Source organism: Pyrus communis, chromosome 7 (genome assembly GCF_963583255.1).
Source record: "Pyrus communis chromosome 7, drPyrComm1.1, whole genome shotgun sequence".
Taxonomy (NCBI): Eukaryota; Viridiplantae; Streptophyta; class Magnoliopsida; order Rosales; family Rosaceae; genus Pyrus; species Pyrus communis.
The window spans coordinates 1740246-1760450 of NC_084809.1; the positions used below are offsets into that span (position 1 = coordinate 1740246).

Sequence of the window (20205 nt, forward strand, 5' to 3'; positions counted from 1 at the left end):
TTAATTGGGCTTAGTTAAAGTTTATGTATAAATGTCATGAGTTGGGCTCGTAAATGTAAATATATTGGGCTGTCAACTAAGTGGGTTCCAAAAGCACTTTTAAGTGCTTTCTACAAGAAGCATCAGTTATGTCTTTCTCCCAATAAACACTTTAAGTGTTTTTTCAGGATTTACTAACATTTTCACTAAGAATTGTTTTCAAAAATATTTTCACCAAAAGCTTCTTTAGTTATTGTAAAAACATGTCCAAATAAGCTCTTAATCGATTTTGCGAATTTCTACACCAAGAAAAATTTGAAAGACTTGTTCTCAAAACAATTTTGACCGCATTATAAGCTTTTCAAAATTTATATAAAACATTTCATAAATTTTTAAATTTCAGTGTCGTTATCTTTTGACTTTTCTTTCTACGTCTTAAAAATACATAAAAATACTTATGAATCAATAAATTGTCTGATTGTTTTCAAATTACTTACAATATTTTTCTTAAGTGCACGAAAAAATGTTATTTGTAAAGACTCAACGATTGCATCCATGACAAACATTATAATTATAAATCATAGGTTATATTCGATTTTGCAAACTTCTTCAAATATCGACATAAAACTTGTGTTGGTGCCACTTTTTAGTTGGAGATAACTTAGATAAGTTTTCCATTGCGTAGAGAAAATTTTATTGTGCCAGAAACATGACCAGATACACAAAATGTCATAATACAATTGATTGAAAAAAATAATTCAAATTTCCAAATACTTCTAACATTACTAAACCATGTTTTCGAAATATTAAAAAAATCTCTCCCTTCCGCCTCCTTGATGTCACCTCCAGTAGATAAGGTATAACTAGTTTAGACCACTGTGTACTTGCCATGTGGTCCAATTAGTGGGTATATCTTCCACGTAAGAATGCCTTTGGGCATTTTTTGACCAAATTGATATCATATATACAAGAGATTTTTCAGTGTAATCAGTTTAAGGGTGGTATATCACATGTCACTATATAAATAGTGAGATATGTGTGCTAAAAAGTTAATAACTTAAAAAATAAAATTTATCACCACTTATGTTCCTGTCAGACCTCCTCTAACCCTGGGCTAAATGCCAAATTACCCCATTTATTCCCCTCCCCCAAACACCACCTAACCCAAGCTAAAACATTGGGCTAAAAATCAAATGCTAAAGCTGGGCCAAATACCCCCCCCCCCCCCCCCCAAAACATGTGGACTCGCCTGCATTTGGGTCACTCTCGGCCTGCCTACTTGTCGATGCGCCCCACGCGACCCGCATCAATTCAACTCTCGACAGTGGGAGGTCCACTGTCAGGGCCCCTGTCGGCCACTTCCTCGAGCCCAATGGCTCTTTTCCGCATCAAATTGCCACAATTTAAGGACCAACATCCAACGGTCCAGATTCAAATTTTATTTTTTTAAAATATGTTATTTTAAAATACATTGAATCCAACAGCTAAGATCGAATATAATCAAATCTAACGGCCCAAATTTAAATGCAACGGCTAAAATAATTAAAATTTTTTATTTAACTCAAAATTCACCCAAAAACTGTATAAATACCTATGTATTTGTTCAAACATCCACACAAAACTCAATTTTCTCCAACAATTCTTCCAATTTATCTTTCTACCATTTCTTTCCATTTCCAAATATTTCAACATGGCAAGAGAGTATATTAGAAGTCGTAATTTGATCTGTGAGAAAGATGTTACTTATGTTTGGCATGGATTTCTGTTAGTAAGGATGGTGTAGTTGGCACAAATCAAAATAAAAAGGTTTTGTTGAGAAAACTGCAACGGCAGCAGGCGGGACGGTGGTGGTGTTTATGATCGGTGGAAGACTATCAACAAAGCATGCACTTTATGGAAATGAAGCTTGGAGAGAGTCGTGGTTGGCATGGCTAGTGGAAAGAGCGCCACAGAAATTGTGAGTTTTTTTCTTGATATTTTATTTGTCATGTACATAATATTATTTTATAGCTAATTATTTTTATGTATTTTTTGCATAGGGTGACAAAGCAATGAAAATTTTGCAAGACAAGAGTAACACCAAAAAATCAAGTTTTTAAGTTGCAACATGCTTGGGACGTCTTCAAGATTGTCCAAGGTGGGGAATCGATGCAGACCAACAATGGGAAAAATTATTTCAACGTGAAACCGCACCGACAAATGCCAGAGATAAAAGAGTCGATGAAATGATCTCATCTCCTTCTTTTGCAAGGTCCCCGGGAAGAGATAAGCAAAAGGAAGCAAAGAGAAAAGGGAAGTCCCAAGATCCGATGAGTGGACACTTTGCTACCGGAATTGCAAAATTGAATGAAACCCATAGCGCTTGCCAAGAAGAAACGGCTCGAATGCGCTTGCAAATGAAGGAAGAAAGGGATAGGGAGCATGATAGGTTTGAAATTAATTTCATGATGAAGGACCTCAATAAATACACTCCAGAAAGGAAGAAGTTCTTACATGGTAAGCAAAAGGAAATTTTGCGAAAGTATGCCTCAAGGAGTATATTTCAAGATGATGAATCCTCTGAACCATATATCCCAAGTCAACCACGAAGTCTATCACCAAGTCAAGATGGTGGATATGATTATTAAGTTTATGTAGTGTATAAATTATCTGCTTTATTAATTAACTTTATGAATTATCAGTTGTATTAAGTTTATATGGTTTATTATATGGCTTATGTACTTTATTAAATTTATGTCCTATTAATTATTGTTTCTATTAATCTAGATGTCTTCAATAATTATTATACTTATTATTCCACACTTTGATGTAGAATAGATGTCTTCAATAATTCAACCTCCATTCAATAATTTATCTAACGTACTAGACAAATTACTTTGCACAAGAAGACACTTAAATTTATTACTACAAAATAACAACATACTGCAACTAAAATTATTACATAAATGTTCAACCAACATCATCAACGTTCACCTTCTTGGCGCCATACATGCTCAATCAAATCTTTACGGAGTGTGTCAGGACCTTGAGGAGCTTGAATTCTATTTAAATATCTTATATACTCACTCAAGGTGACCCTATCTTATCGGGTTTCATATGTGGTTGGAGCGAGATATTCAACATATCTTGCAATAGCTCTTGCATGTGTTGGTTGGTCATCATTCACATCTTTGTCTGAATCTTCTTCAATTTCGATGTACTCGTCTTCCACAATCATATTGTGCAAAATTATGCACGTCATCATGATTGAATGGAGGTCTTCGGTATGCCAAAGTCGTGCAAGCCCTCTAACAATGGCTCATCGAGCTTGTAGGATCCCGAACGCTCTGTCCACATCATTCCTGTAAAACTTTTGCCTCTGGGAAAATAATTTCTTTTTTGCACTATTGGGATGAGAAAAACTTTTGACAAAGGTAGACCAACTAGGATAAATACCATCAGTTAGGTAGTAACCTAGCTCATACCTATTACCATTTACCTTGTACAAAAATTTTGGTACCCATCCATTGACAACATCATCGAACAAAGGAGAAGACCAAAGAACGTTGATATCATTGTTTGATCCAGGAATGCCGAAGAAAGCATGTCAAATCCATGTGTCGTAGGACGTCATAGCCTCAAGCACAATGCATACAATCGAGAATTCCTATCATGCTAGGGAAGCCTCTTTTGTCTGCCTTGTGTAGCAGCCTCTTTAAGTCTTCACGATTTGGCTTGCGGAGGTATGTGGCTCCATATATGGCTTGAATTGTCTGACAGAAGCGTTTCAGGTTCTCAATAGCAGTACTCTACGCAAGTCGGCAATACTCGTTAATTGAGTCTGCAAAGCACCCATTAGATTAGCATTCGAAATACATATGTGAGCTTTTGATGAGGTGATAGACTTTTTCGGCTTACGACATCTATCTTTCTTGCAAAGTAGTGGTCATGATTGACAAATGCGTTCAAGATGCTTTCAAAAAGCTATCTCCTTACCCGAAAACCGCCTTCAAAAATCATGAACAGGAAATCTCGGACACTTGATGAAATAATCTTTCATCATTCGATCATGACATTCTTCTCTATCACGCTGCACAAATGAACGCCTTGTGACAGAACCACAATGGCTAGATTCGTCATGGTGCTCATATTGCATAAGCGAGTTTACAAGTTTAGCTTCGGCGTTGATCAATTATGCATCCTCAATGTCAAGCCTTGCTTGGTATTGTGTCATTTGCATTGCCTTGCTACGCCTTCTTCTACCACCCATTGATGAGATATTGAGGATTTTTAGAAAACAAAAACTCTTTCAAAGTTGAAATATTGGTGAATATAGAGGATGATTGAAGGTTGAAAGATTGTGTGATCAACTAATATTGGACCTGTGTTTATATAGAGGATGATTAATGAAAGTTGAACGATTGGTGAAAGTTAAAAGTTTGGTGAAAGTTGAACGATTGGTGAAAGTTGAAAGTTTGGTGTTGAAAGTTTGGTAAAAGTTGAAAGATTGGTGAAACTTGAAGGTTTGCTTTGTGGAAAATTTAGTGATTTTTCAATATTTATCGGAATTTAAATTTTTTTAGATTAAAATGTTCATAAAATTAATTTACGATAGTCTACATATTTATTTTAAAAAATTTAATTTAAGAAAAAAAATTAACCTAAATTCATTCTTTAATAATCCTGGGCTAAAATTTTAGGTCGAAAGGGTTTGAGCAAAAAAGCTATTTCTAGATTAAAAACTAGATTTTTCGATCTAAAAAATTTGATTTTTCGATCTAAAAAATTTGATTTTTACCCCAAGAATGGAGATGATCTCACAATTAAAAACTTCTCCATGTGTACAGTGTAGTACCCACCAAATTACAAATAGCATTTCATCACTTTAAAGTGACACAACCACCAAAGTATTCCGGGCCCGCGGCTCAAAAGCCTCTGCAAAGTCACAAAGGCATTCCGCAAATTGAATTTGGATAAGGTTAACTAACATGAAGGACTTTCTGCTGCTAAGGTGGTATCTCAACTAAATTATGCGTTACCAAGTGAAAATTTATGATAAAACGTGATGGAATAAGTTGATATTTTATCATAAAATCAATTACATACTACTCTCAACAAACTATGTCAGTTGTATATTGTGGACAATGTATACTGAGTAATGTGGAAGCACGTGGACTGCTAAACTCAGGATCCTGATTAACTTACTAGATATTATGAGGTAAGTTTGAGTTTCATCATAGCATTGATTGATAATATGAGAAGTAATCTAACCCTTTACAACGACATATAAAATAACTTAATGGTCCGATATGAAATTCACCCCCTCGACACATGATTAATTAAATATTGGTACAGTAACACCAGCGGTTTAGGAGGGTGGTGGGCACAAGTATTTCCAAAACAAACATCCCTTTCGGCCAGTTGCCAACTTGCCAAGAGGAAAACGAGTAGTTTCCGACAATGTAGACTCTACACGTGCGTAGCATGCATAATAAAAACCAAAGAGATTAGGTGGAGTGGAGTTGGATGATGAAGAGAGTCACTGAGCTCTCACTTCAATCGTTTATTATAAATAAATGGGCAGAAACCTTTTGTTTTGCACACAACACAGAGCCTTCTCTTTTTAATCATTTCTCAGTTTTTAACAAATTTCAAAATATTTAGTTTCAAGGTTCTTCAGTTGGCAACTAATTAGCAGGAAATTTTTAAGAATCCATGGCGATGAAGCGTGTGCTTGTTTCTGCAGTTCGAGGTCTTGCTTCATCAGGAAGCTCAGCATCTTCAACAACTTTCACCAGGCACCTCCATGTAAGCCATTTCCACACACACACACACACACACACACACAGATATATATATATATATATATATATATATATATATTTCACATAATTTAATTCAGCAATTAGTTAATTGTGATAATTAAGCTTGTTTAATTGCTGATCACCTTAAAAATGCCACCTATAGCCTTATGGGGGAAATGGGGAGTTCGACCTCGAGTGGTTGGTATTAACCAACTCAGCTACAAGTCCCTCGTTTTAGAACAAAATAATAATCCAAATTTTGGGTTGTGTTGAATTGATGTGGTTTGGTATGAGCAGGCATCTGGTGGAAGCAAAAAGATAGTTGGGGTGTTTTACAAGGCCAAGGAGTATGCAGAATTGAACCCCAATTTTCTGGGTTGTGAAGAGAGAGCCTTGGGGATAAGGGACTGGCTGGAATCACAGGGCCACAAGTATATTGTCACTGATGACAAGGAAGGACCAAATTCTGGTAAGTTCATACAATTTCACTACCTTTCTATACATTTCATATATAATATGTATGTATATAAGTATATATAATGTCCTAATGCATGTGCTTATGTGAGTATAAAATTAGCTTATTACTTATGCTATATTTAGTTTGCAGACGTGTGTTAGGTTAGTTGGTGAGGGCAATGTGGTCACCCCGTCACTCGAGTTGGATCCCCCTTCCCTATAGATTAGAGTAGTTTAGAGAATCGCCTTGTCAAAAACTATAAACAAAAGGACACACTTGGCTTGAACAGATATGCCAAGATTAATGTGATCAATGAATGTTGATTAAAAGCTTTTGACTCAGTTCTGCTAAATTTTGTCCTGCTGGCAGCGTGTATATGGCATCGAACTCGCCTAATCACTGACCGGTAACTTGTTAATTTGACAGGTTTTTCCGCTTTGAGATGAGTTTTCCTTGGGCTTATAAGTTGATTCTTAAATTGTTCGAACTTTTAAACTAATGGGAACTTTGTATGTCCCTTTTGGTGCTGTTTATTCAGAGCTTGACAAACACATTGAAGATCTTCACGTTCTCATAACAACGCCCTTCCACCCGGCCTATGTCACGGCCGAAAGGATCAAAAGGGCCAAGAATTTGCAGCTGCTTCTAACAGCTGGAATTGGCTCTGATCACATTGATCTGAAAGCTGCTGCTGCTGCTGGATTAACCGTGGCAGAGGTCACGGGAAGCAATGTGGTTTCAGTTGCAGAAGATGAGCTCATGAGAATCCTCATTCTCGTCCGCAACTTCGTACCTGGGTATCAGCAGATTGTTAGTGGAGAATGGAATGTTGCAGGCATTGCCTACAGAGCTTATGATCTCGAAGGAAAGACGGTGGGGACGGTTGGTGCTGGACGTATTGGCAGGCTTTTGCTCCAAAGGTTGAAGCCTTTCAACTGCAATCTCCTCTATCATGATCGTGTCAAGATTGACCTCGAATTGGAGAAACAGACTGGGGCAAAGTTTGAGGAGGATCTGGATGCAATGCTTCCGAAATGTGACGTTATTGTTGTCAACACACCCCTAACTGAAAAAACAAGGTACTTAAGTCAAGGCTAATCTTCTGACTATTTTATTCCGTTTGATTGTTATTTATTTGTTTTGGTGGAGTGGACTGATCTTCTGAGTTTATTACCCTACAATTGCATTTAGAAGCTTATCTACAACTAACAAACTGATAGGATCAATACAATTAACGGATATTGATCTTGCAACTCAGAGGACTGTTTGACAAAGAAAGAATTGCAAAGTGTAAGAAGGGAGTTCTGATTGTTAACAATGCTCGTGGGGCAATCATGGACACACAGGCTGTTGTCGACGCTTGCTCCAGCGGACACATTGCAGGTAACTCATGAACTGGTCAATGTTAATCGAGTTAGTTCTGTTGACTTTTGGCTAATCGTTTCATTTGATCCTATGATTCTCCAGGTTACAGTGGTGATGTTTGGAATCCACAACCAGCTCCAAAAGACCATCCATGGCGTTACATGCCAAACCATGCTATGACCCCTCATATATCCGGTACCACAATTGATGCACAGGTATATTTTTGACGTTTACTATCTTATCCTTTACGCTCATGGTTTCACCTCATTTGTTCCCAGAACTGAAATCCATCATGTAATTTGTGCAGTTGCGTTATGCTGCTGGGACGAAGGATATGCTCGACAGGTACTTCAAGGGAGAAGAATTTCCGGCACAAAACTACATTGTCAAGGACGGTAAACTAGCAAGCCAATACCAGTAGTTCGGGTGCTTGTTATTAAATCTGCTACTTTGTGTTCGCCTGCAGATGCTAACTATGAGGCAGGTCCATATGAATAATGTAGCCAAAAGCTTTCGACTTTAGGGTCTGTGTGCTTTTATCTTCTTCGTTTTCACCGGTTCTATAGCCGTATAGGGCACCGGTTTGATCCGAGCATGCATCACTATGTCTCTGTGAGACTTGTAAGAGTGTATGCTGCCCGGAAACTTCCCTTTCAATAATGAGAAGTTGTTACCTTAATTAGCGAGTTTGCTCAAAACCCGTAAGAAACTTCTTGTTCAAATGTTTAAGAGTATCTTCGTAAGAGGTTCTGCGTTCGATTCTCACTTGGCGCTCAAACAGAAGCTTGAACTTGTGCAATAACAATACCAATACCAAAAGAAAAAGAAAAACTTGTTTATTCTTAAAAATAGATAAGTCAATCCGGACCAGATGTCCATTGTATTTTCTGTTTGTTGTGACAACTGTAAATTGGTTACTACTGTTTTGTAACTAATCAATTTGTTAGTGGTTAATCTAGTGTTATTAGTCACTAAGCTTATTTAGCAAAGTTTATATAAACTCAGTTGTAATTACTTCCTCATTAAGAAATGAAATACAGAAAGCATTCTTTCTATCTTGGTATCACTCTCCTCTCTGCTTAATCGCACTTCGATCCTCTTTTCTCTGCGATTCGATCTTCGATTCTTCGTCTTGATCTCCAATTTCTTCTTCTTCTTCTCAGCAATGGCGTCTTCAAGTTCTTCACCTACACATCCATAAATTATTCCTTCGAATCCTACACCGACTAAGTTTGTCGCCCCTAATTTCACTGCGATGAACCGTAATTTTTCCAGTTCTTCGATTTCATCGATCACGATCCAGAATATCAGTTGTATGGCGCCTACGAAGTTGAAACGTGACAATTATTTGGTCTAGAAGGCTCTCTTTGCTCTAATTTTCAAGCGCTACAAGCTCACCGGCATTGTTGATGGTTCCGAGATTTATTCACCGCCTTATCTTCTTGATCAAACTGATCGCAATATTGGAATTCCTAACCCTGCCTTTGAAGCTTGGTATGAAAAGGATCATAATATCCTCATTTGGCTTAATTCTACTCTCTCTAAAGAAATCATTTTGTTTACTGTTGGTGTGACCTCATCTCGTGAACTTTGGCTTAATCTTGAAAATCGATTTGGAGGTGTATTTGCTGTTCATATTCATCAACTCAGATCTTGTCTACATTCTATACACAAAGGTGATCTCTCGACTTATGAGTATCTGCAACGCATCAAAGGTATTTCAAATGCTTTAATGGTGGCTGGTTCTCCGGTTTCTGATCATGATCTTATTGCTGTCACTCTTAATGGCTTATCTAATGAATATGAATCTTTCATTGACTCTATTATGCTGAGAATTTCATCAACTACTTTGGATGAACTACATGGTCTGTTGATCAACAAAGAATTGTTCATGAATTGCAAAAAGAAAAGCGATGTCTTTTCCGCTCAAGAACTCTTCTAGGCCTTTGTTGCTCAATCTCAGGGTCCTCTCCTTCCTACACCACAATACTATTCCTTTCCCCAAGCTTATGCTGATGCTCAGTTTCATGCTCCTCCCAAATTTTAGAACAATCGTGGCAAAGGATCATTTCAGCGCAACAATCATGGTAATTACTCCAAGAACTTCAACAATTCTCCTTACATCAAGGTTTGTGGTTCAAGAAAGGCTCCTTACATCTCACAGCTTTTTCAGACGCTGATTGGGCCAATTGCATCTTTGACAAAAGATCTACAAGTGGTTCTTGTGTGTATTTGGGTAATAACTTGATTAGCTAGAGTGCAAAGAAGCAACACACTGTTGTTCGATCCTCTACAGAAACTGAATATCACTCTCTCAGCCACACTGTTGCAGAATTGACATGGATCTGCAAAATCTTTAAAGATATCACCTTCCCACTTAGATAGGTTCCTCAACTTTGGTGTGACAATGTCTCGGCAATCTCTTTGGCATCTAATCATGTGTTTCATGCTCGTACGAAACACGTGAAAATTGATTATCATTATATCAGAGAACTTGTCTTAGCCAGTTTGATTCGAATTCAGTATGTTAGTACTCAACATCAAATTGCAGATATTCACACCAAGGCACTTTCCAAGGACAAATTCAAGTTGTTACAGTCCAAGCTATCTCTCGGGTCTCCTTCGTCTAGCTTGAGGGAGGGTAAAAGGACACCTCATACTTATATATTTTCTGTTTGTTGTGACAGCTGTAAATTGGTTACAACTATTTTGTAACTAATCACTGTGTTAGTGGTTAATCTAGTGTTATTAGTCACTAAGCTTGTTTAGCAAAGTGTATATAAACTCAGTTGTAATAACTTCCTCATTAAGAAATGAAATACAGAAAGCATTCTTTCTATCTCATTGATCATGACGACGTGTACGAGCAAGATTTGTTCATGAAAAAGTGGAAGATCAAACGGCCGTTGGTCCAGTAACCTTTCGTTTCAAAAGGCGATTTCTACGGTCATCAAATACCTCCACCACACGCTTGCTCTCACCACTGTAAAAAACCAAAAACAGATTAATCTCTCTCTCCCTTTCCCTCTCTCTCTCTCTCTCTCTCTAAACGGTAATCCCAAAACTGAATCCTGTCTACAATTTCTTCATTTTATAGTATTAAAGATTCTGAGTTGTTGTTTCAAGGATCAGTTATTGTTTTTGAGAACCAAAAAACCATCTGAAAAGAGAAAGAAAGGTTCCTGCTTTTTGCTTTTTTAGCTGCTGATATGTATATGTGTGTGATATATATATAGACACACACATATATATTTAATTTCCATTTATTTTCTGTTTTGTTTTCATCAAGTGCGTGACTAATCGTGTAATTTGTGACTAATTACAATGATAAATGTTGCATCTTTATGAACATTTTTGACTAATTGAATTCGGGACGTTTTGTTCTTTCAGATGTTATGAAACTTTCTTGTATCTTGTGGCAAATGTGGTTAAATTCGAGTACTAGATTCATGTTTGTATTTGGTTAAGATTTTTGGAGGTTGTTTCGGATTGTTGACGTGTTTCTCTTTGTCGGGTAATCTTAGAGTTTTTTTGTTAGAAATGGCGGAAACAAAACCGGCAAAGAGGAAACCTGTATTCAAGAAGGTTGATCAGCTGAAACCGGACACCAAGGGACATACCTTGGTTGTGAAGGTTGTTAGTGTGAAGATGGTATTGCAGAAGGCCCGTCCTGATGGAATCCGAGTTCGTCAGATGAGGATCGCGGAATGCTTGGTTGGAGACGAAACCGGAACCATCATTTTCACTGCCAGAAATGACCAAGGTAGTGCCTTTTATACGACATTGATCTTGATCTTGTTCTTGGTTTTCTGTTGACGACATGTTTTACTTTTGTTGTTGTTGGGTTGCACAGATTTTAGATGAGTTTTGTTCTTACTATGTCTTGGCCTTTCTTATGGACAGTTGATCTGATGACAACTGGTGCCACGGTGATCCTGCGCAACGCAAAAATAGACATGTTCAAGGGTTCTATGAGGCTTGCTGTGGACAAATGGGGTCGAGTTGAAGTAACCGAACCCGCCAGCTTCTCTGTTAAGGAAGATAACAACTTATCGCTGGTGGAATATGAGCTGATTAATGTTAATGAACTGGCTAATCCTGGTGCCAGTCAAGTGGTTTGTTGAAAAGTGACCTTCGCTAGCGCGTTTCACATCCCCGCTCAGTTCTTGGAAACAGAATTTCAATCAGTATAAAGATATGAATTCTCTGGTTAATGAGGTGGTACATTGATATGTAGTTTTTCTCAGTGCCTGCCTAAGAAAGTTTCTTGTTTAGCAGATGTCACGGAGCTATTTCTATGGAAGTCTACTTGTATGAGGGGCGCCATTGCAACTCTGGCCTACTGCACAGCCGGTAACTCCAGTCAAATAGTGTGTAAAAGGAACTTGCTTGCTTTTCTTTGATTTGTATTAGGCTATGAGCTGTTGCTGTCATGAGATTATCATATTGTATGCAAGTGGAGTTTTAGCCCTATGTGTTTTTCGTCGTGGAATTTTCTCTTCTATCCCCTACCAACAAAAGTATGCAGTTGGATGGCAAATCTTCGGTTGATTAGTTGTTTCGCTAATTAGTTGTTTCGTAAACTTACACTATCATTCAAACTTTGAAACAAAAACTGCGAATCCGTGCTTACAAGTTACGAGTTAGGAGAAGCACTTCGATCAAGTGTCTCTATCCCTATTTTGTTGAAGGAACTGGAGGTCCTTCTGCATTTGAACAGCTTCATTCGACGGGGGCTTTGGCTTTCGAACACTGCCGTCAGTACTGCCTTCGTCTACTTTCTGTGCCTTTTCGTTAATAATCCGTTGTAGCTCAGATCGCTCAACGGATGGATAACCGCCCTAAGCATTACATTTAGAAGTCTCTCGTCTTCTTCTTCTATCGGATCCTTCCCAAAGCAACAGAGGTAAATCCCTTCAAGGGCTTTCTCAACCCCAATCTCCATTGGGATAATCGGCGTAGGCGCCTCTAGTTTCGCCCGTAAAATTTCAGCCACGCACAAGAAGTAAATGATCAAAAACTTGGACCAACCAAACCAACCTCTTTTGCCTCGTTGATCAAGGAAATGAAATTCTGCTCTTCGAATTCGATATCATTTGAAACACGCAGCCTCGCCGCCCCTTCTAAAATCTCCTCGGATTTCTGAAGACCGCACCAATGGCTGCTACCCAACAGCACATTAGAACATACAGAGGATCCCCTGCCTAGACAAAACAACAAAATCTAGCTCATAATTCATCCATTTTGCAAATTTCATCTCAAAAACACAAAAAATGCTTCGGTAAAATGTGCTTTTTGCCAACCAATAGCACTCGCAGAAAACTTGTAAGTGCTTATGGGTCAAGAAGAGCTTTTTTACAGAAGTATCGGCAAGTGTTTCTTCATGAGACTCGCATTTTTATTAAAAAGATTGATGTGAGCAAAAGTGCTTTTTAAATAAGCATTTCTAAACGGGCATTAAAGATTCGATCTTTACCCGACCTCGTCGATCTTGGAACTCATAAAAAGCTCTAGAATCATCAGTAGTGCACTTCTTCCCCACCCGCCTCCTAAACTCTGAGAAATCAACCGTGTCTCCGCCGAGGCCGCCTTCGTCGCTGAGAATCCTCGCTATCAACCCGACAACCGGGAGCGAACCGATGACCTTGCTGGCAAAGCTGGAGATGGAATTTGGATTGTCCATGTAAGCTTTAACAGAGAAGAATCCACTTGAGCTTGGAGCTTTGGAATTCTTGTGTCTCGTGGGGTCGCCATAGATTTGGCCGAGGTGCAGCAGAGATGGCGAAATGGCGTGGTCAAAAGGGTTGCCGAGGTGGTGGTTTGCGGCGGTGGAGAGCTGGGGAGTGAAGTTGGATTTGATAGAAGGGGAAGGGGAAGTGGATGACATAACCACCATGGTTGCAGAAGTGGAAGTTAATCTCGTTGGTGGTGGATCGGCCTCCCGTTTATGTACGTTATCTTATCCAATACTAGTCTACATGGCACGCAAAGTGGGAAAAAAAAATTTATTTTTGTTTTTGAAATAGAAGAAGAGAGGAAGAGAGTGATAGAGATATGACAGTAGGAAATCCCCTTTTTTTTTTTTTTTTTTTTTTTTTTTTAATTAGAGATATGTTAGGGTTACATGTATGTGAGATTTTAAAAAAAATACAGTAAAATTTGGTTGTGTGAAATTACATTTCTACCCTATATTTCTTATTCATGTTTTGTTTTAATTAGAAAGTTAAACTAGTAATTTCATAGAATTTTGATTGACAATAAGTGTTTTATAAATTAGTAGAGATTTTGAGTCCAGCCCGTTAAGAAGTATGGTCTGAGCCTATGGAAAAGGCCCATCAGTCTCATCTTTCTTCATATCTAAGATTGGGCCAAATTGCATAGTTTCATTAGGGATGGACAACCATTCAGTGTTTAAAATATTCACAAAATTAAATTTTTTTTTTTTGAAATATTCAAAAATTAAAGAAATCAATGAATATCGAAGATTCTTACCAATTCATTACATAAATTTTGCTAGCAAATTTCAAACATTTGATTTTTTATTGATAAATTTTTCTCTAATTTCGATTAAATCTGAATGAGTTGATATACCTTTTCCATTACAAAATTTCATATTTTCCGTCTAAGGTAATTGATATTGTTATCGATATCAATACATCTATCAGTATTTCTGTAAATTTGTATATCGATATTACCATCTATATAAATATTTTAAACATCACTAAACGCATTAGTCTCTAATTTCAACTAACACTGTCGAAGTTGTACAGTTCGACAAAGTCTTTCTATTTATAATCGAGTTAATAAATTAACCACCGACTGTCGCCCACTACGAATATCACTTTACATTTCGGTCCATGTAAATTGCTCCCCCAATGAATTCGAGCCCCCAACTCAACAATTCACCGCAAACCAAACTAGCCCTAGAATTAAAAATTAAAGAAACACAAAGACGAAAAACACTCTTCATCCGGCATTAATAAACAAGTGTGAGAATTTGGCGGCACCACACCCTCCCACTTACTTGGCCACTCCCCACCCGCCCTCGTCTTGTTCCCCACTCGTTTTTGTCTCTCCATATCCCTGCCCTAATTTCTCGGAATTTAAGTTTGTAATTATCTCGTCTTAATCGCTAATCGGATGTGATTAACTGTAAAGTACGTTTCTTTCTTTTATCTCCGACCTTATTTCTCTACTTCCGCGCCGATTTCTCTGTGTCTGCGAAATCCATCACTGCTACTGCAAGCAATGGGAGCGTACAACAACGACCGCGTTTTTTCGCCGATGTACAGCTTCGCCTCCTCCCAAGACTTCCGTCTCTCGAAGCACGTGCACGACAGTGTCCATGGCAACATTTACCTCGACGCGGTAACTCTCTGTGATGCCCCCATTGCGTTTTTACTGCCTTTTGCTAGTAAATTTTGTACCTTTTTTGGCGCATGCAGTTGTATTTTCGTTTACAACTATTGGGTTTTTGATTTTTTGACTTGTAAATTGAAAAGGAGTAATTTTGTTTGCCATTGTTGTTAAAAGTTTTGAAATTTATGAATGGCCAAGTTTTTTTTACCGTATTTTGTATGGAAAATGGGTACTTGTTTACTGTTTTTTGAGTTATGGATGGAAAGGGGGTAATTTGGCATTGACGCATTGTTGTTAAGGTTTTGAAATTTATGTTGAATGAAGTGTTTTTTACTGTGTTTTTTATGGTTGCAGCTTTCGTTGAAGTTCATCGATACCGAGGAGTTTCAGAGGTAAGTTGGAATTTGTGTATTACTAAGTCGAATGAAATATGTGTTTGTTGTTTGCTGTGAATTTAATGATTTCATGGCATTTCAGGCTTCGGGAGTTGAAACAACTCGGTGAGTTTTATGCACCGTTCGATTATAGTATATTCTTTAACAATGAGTTTAAACCTTTTCATTGTAAAACGTTGAAGTAGTTGATATCCGTGGACAGTTTTGCAATCCAAGGTTTTATTTTAGTTTTTGCTTAAGATGCACGATTCAATGTGGATGTGGCTTCAGAATTTTTTTTATTAGAATGTGATATGTTTTAATTGTTCTCGTATTGAGTAACGTTTTGGAGTGTTGGCTTTGTGTAATTGAAGTTCTGTATGTCATTGTGTCGACGTTTCAGGAGTGGCACACATGGTTTATCCAGGGGCTACACATTCCAGGTTTGAGCATTCACTTGGTGTCTATTGGCTTGCCGGTGAAGCTGCTCAGAGGCTTAAAAATTATCAGGTAGAAATCTGTAGTCTAATATCATTGAGGACTGGTAATTACATATAATGTCAAAGATTCGTCATTTTCATATATGCTTGCATCCTTGCAGGGTTTGGAGCTGGATATTGACCGCTTTGATCTCCAGACAGTAAAAATTGCAGGTGATTTTAGTTGTTTCTAGCGTATTGTCCCTTCATTGTGTCATCTGATTAAAAAAATATATATATCGTTTAATTTACAGGACTTCTGCATGATGTTGGCCATGGGCCTTTCAGTCACTTGTTTGAACGTGAATTTCTTCCCCAGGTTCGGAGTGGTTCCCATTGGTATGTTTTACATCCATTTACACTTTCGTTTATGGTTGAATGCCCGCTCTATGAGATTTTGTTTCCCATCACGAAAAGAGTTAGAAAGGAAAAAAAAAAAACCCTATACTTGGAATGTATGCTTTAGAAGTTTGTCTCCTTGATATAGTGAAAATTCTGTGTATTAGGTCACATGAAGACATGTCAGTGAAGATGGTTGACCACATTGTTAATCAGCATCATATTGAGATCGACTCTGAGATGGTTAAAAGAGTTAAGGTTAGTAATCTATTGCCCGATAGGACTTATTACAGATGCATTATATTATTTGAAGTTCTCTCTCTAGCCAGCTCCAGACTTTATTACACAATGAAATTTAAACAGTACTCAAGTTACGGCAAGGATATAAATTAGGTTTTCTGTTCCCATTGTTGATAAAAAAATTTCCCGGTTGACAGGAGATGATACTGGCCAGCTCTGAATTTGCAGTGCCTAAGGTAAGATTCTTCAAAATCAGCATTAGTATAATATTTATGTATTTTAGATTTTGTTGTCATTTTATTTGACCCGACCTTTCTCTATGTTCTTTTAAACTTTTATTAGAGCTCAAGAGAGAAGCCTTTTTTGTATGAAATTGTTGCAAATGGCCGTAATGGAATTGATGTGGACAAGTAAGTGAGACTCAAGTTCATTTTGATGTGGTATTACTCATTCGTACTTCATTTTAATGCATGTTTATGTAACTTTCATACTGGAATCTAATGCTATGGAGATGTTTATCATTAATAGGTTTGATTATATTCTTCGTGACTGCCGCAATTGTGGGCTGGGATTGAACTTTGAGTATCAAAGGTTTCTTTCTGATCTTAAAGTTCACTTTGATGCATCTTATTATTCTTTTCGTCCTTTTTTTTTAAAGAAACAATAGCATTTTATTAAAATAATAGAAGGAATTAGAAGCGGATAAGAAATCCACCAACTGGAAAAACTAGCCTTTCAAGTAGGACTACTTTACTAGGAACTAAGCTGAACCAAATTCATTTTACGGCTGCTTATCAAGTGAAGGAATGATGAATACATGGGTGATATATTGGTGATCTGTTCTATCATCATATTTTTTCCCCCTCTTGCAGATTAATGGAGACAATGCGGGTTCTGGATGATGAAATATGCTATCGTGCCAAAGATTGTTAGTATTTTGTCAAATTCATTTATCAGATTAGTTTTGTATTTTCGGTTTCTACATGCTAATGGTTGCCTAAATTTCTAGATCTTACCGTCCACAAGTTATTTGCTACCCGTGCTGATTTGTATCGAACAGTTTATACACATCCGAAAGTAAAGGTATAGACTAAATAGTTTCTTGAGCATCCCCAGTGCAGATGAGTTCAGTGTTTGAATCTGACAAAGAACTACTTTTGTAGGCCATAGAGCTTATGGTGGTTGATGCCCTAGTGAAAGCAAATGATTTTCTTGACATTGCATCATGCATTGAGGATCCCTCTCAATACTGGAAGGTATCAGGAGCATTTTACTACATTTTATTTCTTTTTTATTATTGCCCTGATTCTTAGAATGCTATGCTTGAAATGATTCAAATGCAGTTAGATGACACCATAATTAGAACTATTGAGACAGCTCCAAACAAAGAACTAAAGGAAGCTAGGGACTTAATCCTACGCATTAGGAGGAGAAATCTTTACCAGGTAAGTTTTTGCTGGTCACTACTTTTCTGAACTCCGTGAATAATCTGAGAAAGTTTACTTATGGGTCTCTATTGTGGTTTGATAATGTTTGGTGGCAGTTTTGCAACGAGTATTCTGTACCCAAGGAAAAAATGGAGCATTTCAAAAATGTCACCGCTCAAGATATTGTTTGTTCTCAGGTTGCGACAACCAGTCCTTTCCATTTCAGTGCATGCGTGTGTGTCTCTTCATTGCTAAAAATTGTCTCACTCCTAACGCCATGTTACTTTTTTCACAGAAAAATGGAGGAGTGACATTGAAAGAGGAGGATGTCGCTGTTAGCAACGTCAGGATTGATTTGACTCGTGGGAGACATAATCCTCTTGAAAGGTACTTGAGGATGCTCTCCTTTTTTTGGTTTGATGAGAATGTCCTTTAAAAGGCCATTGGTTCTATGTTTCGGTGCAACTGTTATTAAGCATCAAATGACCCTTTTTTCTCTTATTAATGCATGTACCTCTTCCAGTATAAGCTTTTTCCAGGTACGTCTCTTAAACCCATTCAGTAGTCTTTTGTATCTAAACCCTTTATATGGATACATAATTCAGATGAAATAGTCATTAATTTTGACATCGGAGAGCCGACAGAAATGAAACGAAAAGAGAAACAATTTGAGACTCGTTGAAAATGAAAGGAATGTAGACTATTTCAGACTTGTGGAATTGAAACTTGTTAAATGACACATCTTTACCTAGTCAGGAAGAACCAAAATTTGTGTGTTAATAAACAAGTGATAGCTGTAGGATGCAGATGGGCGAAAATTCAGTTCTTTTCTATGGTTGGTCTTTGGTGCGTCACTGAAAACAAGTTTGATGTATCTGTTCAGGATTACGATAGTCATGAAAAATTCACCATACGCGATGATCGTATTAGTCACTTGCTGCCGACATCATATCAAGATATGATAGTGCGTGTGTACTCCAAAAAGCCTGAGCTGGTCTGTCAAATTAAACATTACCACAGTTTGATCACTGGCTTTATCTTCTCCCTTACCGTCTTTGACTAAACATATTCATATTCTCCAACACAATGTACAGGTCGGAGCAATCTCTGAGGCTTTTGAGAACTTTCAGCTAAAAACATACGGGATCAAGGCACAGATACATGCAACACCAGAGAAAAAGAAGCGTCGTATCTTAGCATGATGGAGGCGCCGCCATTTATATGATTACGCCGTTATCTAGTAAGCCGGAATTCAGACTTGGATCAATTTGGATATTTTTTGTATAGGTATGGCCGTTATCAATTAGTCGACTGGGAATATACCACACTACAAGGTGCAACTTTTGTATACCATTCACTTATATTAGTGAAACGGCCTCAGCTGTAAGCTTCTAAAAGGTGCTAGGTCTAAGTTCTCCTTCTTTTTGACAAATGTGTTGATGGTCGGCATGAAGTGTATTATAATCATATAATTATATCTTTCTGAAGTATTTATGTCACGGGAATGATTTAGGGTCTGTTTGGGACTTCTTATGTTAGAAGCACTTTTGTTCGTAAGTGTTTTTGTTAGAAGTTCTTTTATTAGGTGCTTATAGCAATCATAGTCAGAAAACACTTATAGCCCCTATAGAAGCATTTCCAAACATGCCCACCGGTGGCAAGTGGCCATTTTCCATAGTGGTGGATAGGTGTTGAGCCCTTACATGACAGTGTAGTTCAAATTCCGTCGGTGATTAATCTAAGAAAATCTATCGTTTGACAAAAAAAACAAAAGGCGTGCTATCCATACATCTATTTTTACCTCTCACGCACCGTTCTCAATTTTTGACCGTTGGATTGAATGAACTGAAGAAGATCAATGGATAAAGTTTAACAAGGGCGTGTGAGAGGTAAAAAGGGGTGTGTGAATAATACTACCAAAAAAAAAACAAGAAAAATAATGAATTTGGCTTGAAAACTTTAAGTTTTAATGACAATAACAAAATAAAGGGTAAAATGAATACTACCATGGTTGACTTTTTAGTATAAAAATATGATTTTTTATTAAAATTCGATAAAAAAACATGCCCGCCGTTGTTTAAATGCAGAGAAAAATCTGAACATTTTAGGGTTGGGATGGAACCTTTGGTCGGGAGGGTGCTTGAATATCACGGGCCTTTTCTCTTAGTATCCAAGGAGTCTGTCTCCTCCCGTGAACCCCTTGACCGACTAAAATACCAGTCTCTGCTGCTTTTGTTGCCCAATTAAGTCAAAAAGTGAAGGCTGTCACATGTATTGTGTTGATGTTCATGGGAAAAGCTAACTCCGAAATTACCGCTTTGTTTTTATTGAGCCAAAGATAAGGTCTTTTCACCTGGTAATCTGCTACTATTCTACTTTTTTTTAACAAATATGCCCTGGTAA

General features: G+C 37.6%; 3 protein-coding genes and 1 pseudogene across 3 annotated transcripts; 3 read left to right on the forward strand and 1 right to left on the reverse strand.

The window, feature by feature from the left end:
- The first annotated feature begins 5501 nt into the window (after positions 1–5501).
- Positions 5502–8282, forward strand: LOC137740928 (formate dehydrogenase, mitochondrial-like). Its single transcript, XM_068480735.1, has 6 exons — positions 5502–5766; positions 6060–6231; positions 6758–7298; positions 7478–7602; positions 7687–7799; positions 7892–8282. The coding sequence occupies exons 1-6, from the start codon at positions 5674–5676 to the stop codon at positions 8003–8005; spliced, it is 1158 nt and encodes a 385-aa protein (XP_068336836.1). The 5' UTR covers positions 5502–5673; the 3' UTR covers positions 8006–8282.
- Positions 8283–8439: 157 nt separating this feature from the next.
- LOC137740929 (uncharacterized protein At4g28440-like) lies at positions 8440–12068 on the forward strand. Its single transcript, XM_068480736.1, has 2 exons — positions 8440–11347; positions 11488–12068. The coding sequence occupies exons 1-2, from the start codon at positions 11125–11127 to the stop codon at positions 11706–11708; spliced, it is 444 nt and encodes a 147-aa protein (XP_068336837.1). The 5' UTR covers positions 8440–11124; the 3' UTR covers positions 11709–12068.
- A 164-nt stretch (positions 12069–12232) lies between these two features.
- LOC137740930 (photosystem I assembly factor PSA3, chloroplastic-like) lies at positions 12233–13527 on the reverse strand (annotated as a pseudogene).
- A 1056-nt stretch (positions 13528–14583) lies between these two features.
- LOC137739639 (uncharacterized) lies at positions 14584–19334 on the forward strand. The gene is made up of 19 exons (XM_068479281.1): positions 14584–14952; positions 15298–15335; positions 15421–15443; positions 15721–15827; positions 15919–15970; positions 16051–16135; positions 16303–16393; positions 16573–16611; positions 16718–16785; positions 16904–16966; positions 17248–17303; positions 17385–17458; positions 17539–17631; positions 17719–17820; positions 17919–17999; positions 18098–18189; positions 18326–18341; positions 18686–18796; positions 18897–19334. The coding sequence occupies exons 1-19, from the start codon at positions 14833–14835 to the stop codon at positions 19002–19004; spliced, it is 1419 nt and encodes a 472-aa protein (XP_068335382.1). The 5' UTR covers positions 14584–14832; the 3' UTR covers positions 19005–19334.
- The last annotated feature ends 871 nt before the right edge of the window (positions 19335–20205 follow it).

What these genes read in the sequence shown, in the direction of transcription:
- LOC137740928 (XM_068480735.1), top strand. Translation starts at nt 5,674, where the DNA reads ATGGCGATGAAGCGTGTGCTTGTTTCTGCAGTTCGAGGTCTTGCTTCA. An exon ending in CTTTCACCAGGCACCTCCAT is followed by an intron (nt 5,767 to 6,059) that starts GTAAGCCATTTC and finishes TGGTATGAGCAG; the next exon opens with GCATCTGGTGGAAGCAAAAA. An exon ending in GTACCACAATTGATGCACAG is followed by an intron (nt 7,800 to 7,891) that starts GTATATTTTTGA and finishes TAATTTGTGCAG; the next exon opens with TTGCGTTATGCTGCTGGGAC.
- LOC137740929 (XM_068480736.1), top strand. Translation starts at nt 11,125, where the DNA reads ATGGCGGAAACAAAACCGGCAAAGAGGAAACCTGTATTCAAGAAGGTT. An exon ending in CACTGCCAGAAATGACCAAG is followed by an intron (nt 11,348 to 11,487) that starts GTAGTGCCTTTT and finishes TCTTATGGACAG; the next exon opens with TTGATCTGATGACAACTGGT.
- LOC137739639 (XM_068479281.1), top strand. Translation starts at nt 14,833, where the DNA reads ATGGGAGCGTACAACAACGACCGCGTTTTTTCGCCGATGTACAGCTTC. An exon ending in ATGCTATCGTGCCAAAGATT is followed by an intron (nt 17,304 to 17,384) that starts GTTAGTATTTTG and finishes CTAAATTTCTAG; the next exon opens with ATCTTACCGTCCACAAGTTA. An exon ending in ATACACATCCGAAAGTAAAG is followed by an intron (nt 17,459 to 17,538) that starts GTATAGACTAAA and finishes CTACTTTTGTAG; the next exon opens with GCCATAGAGCTTATGGTGGT.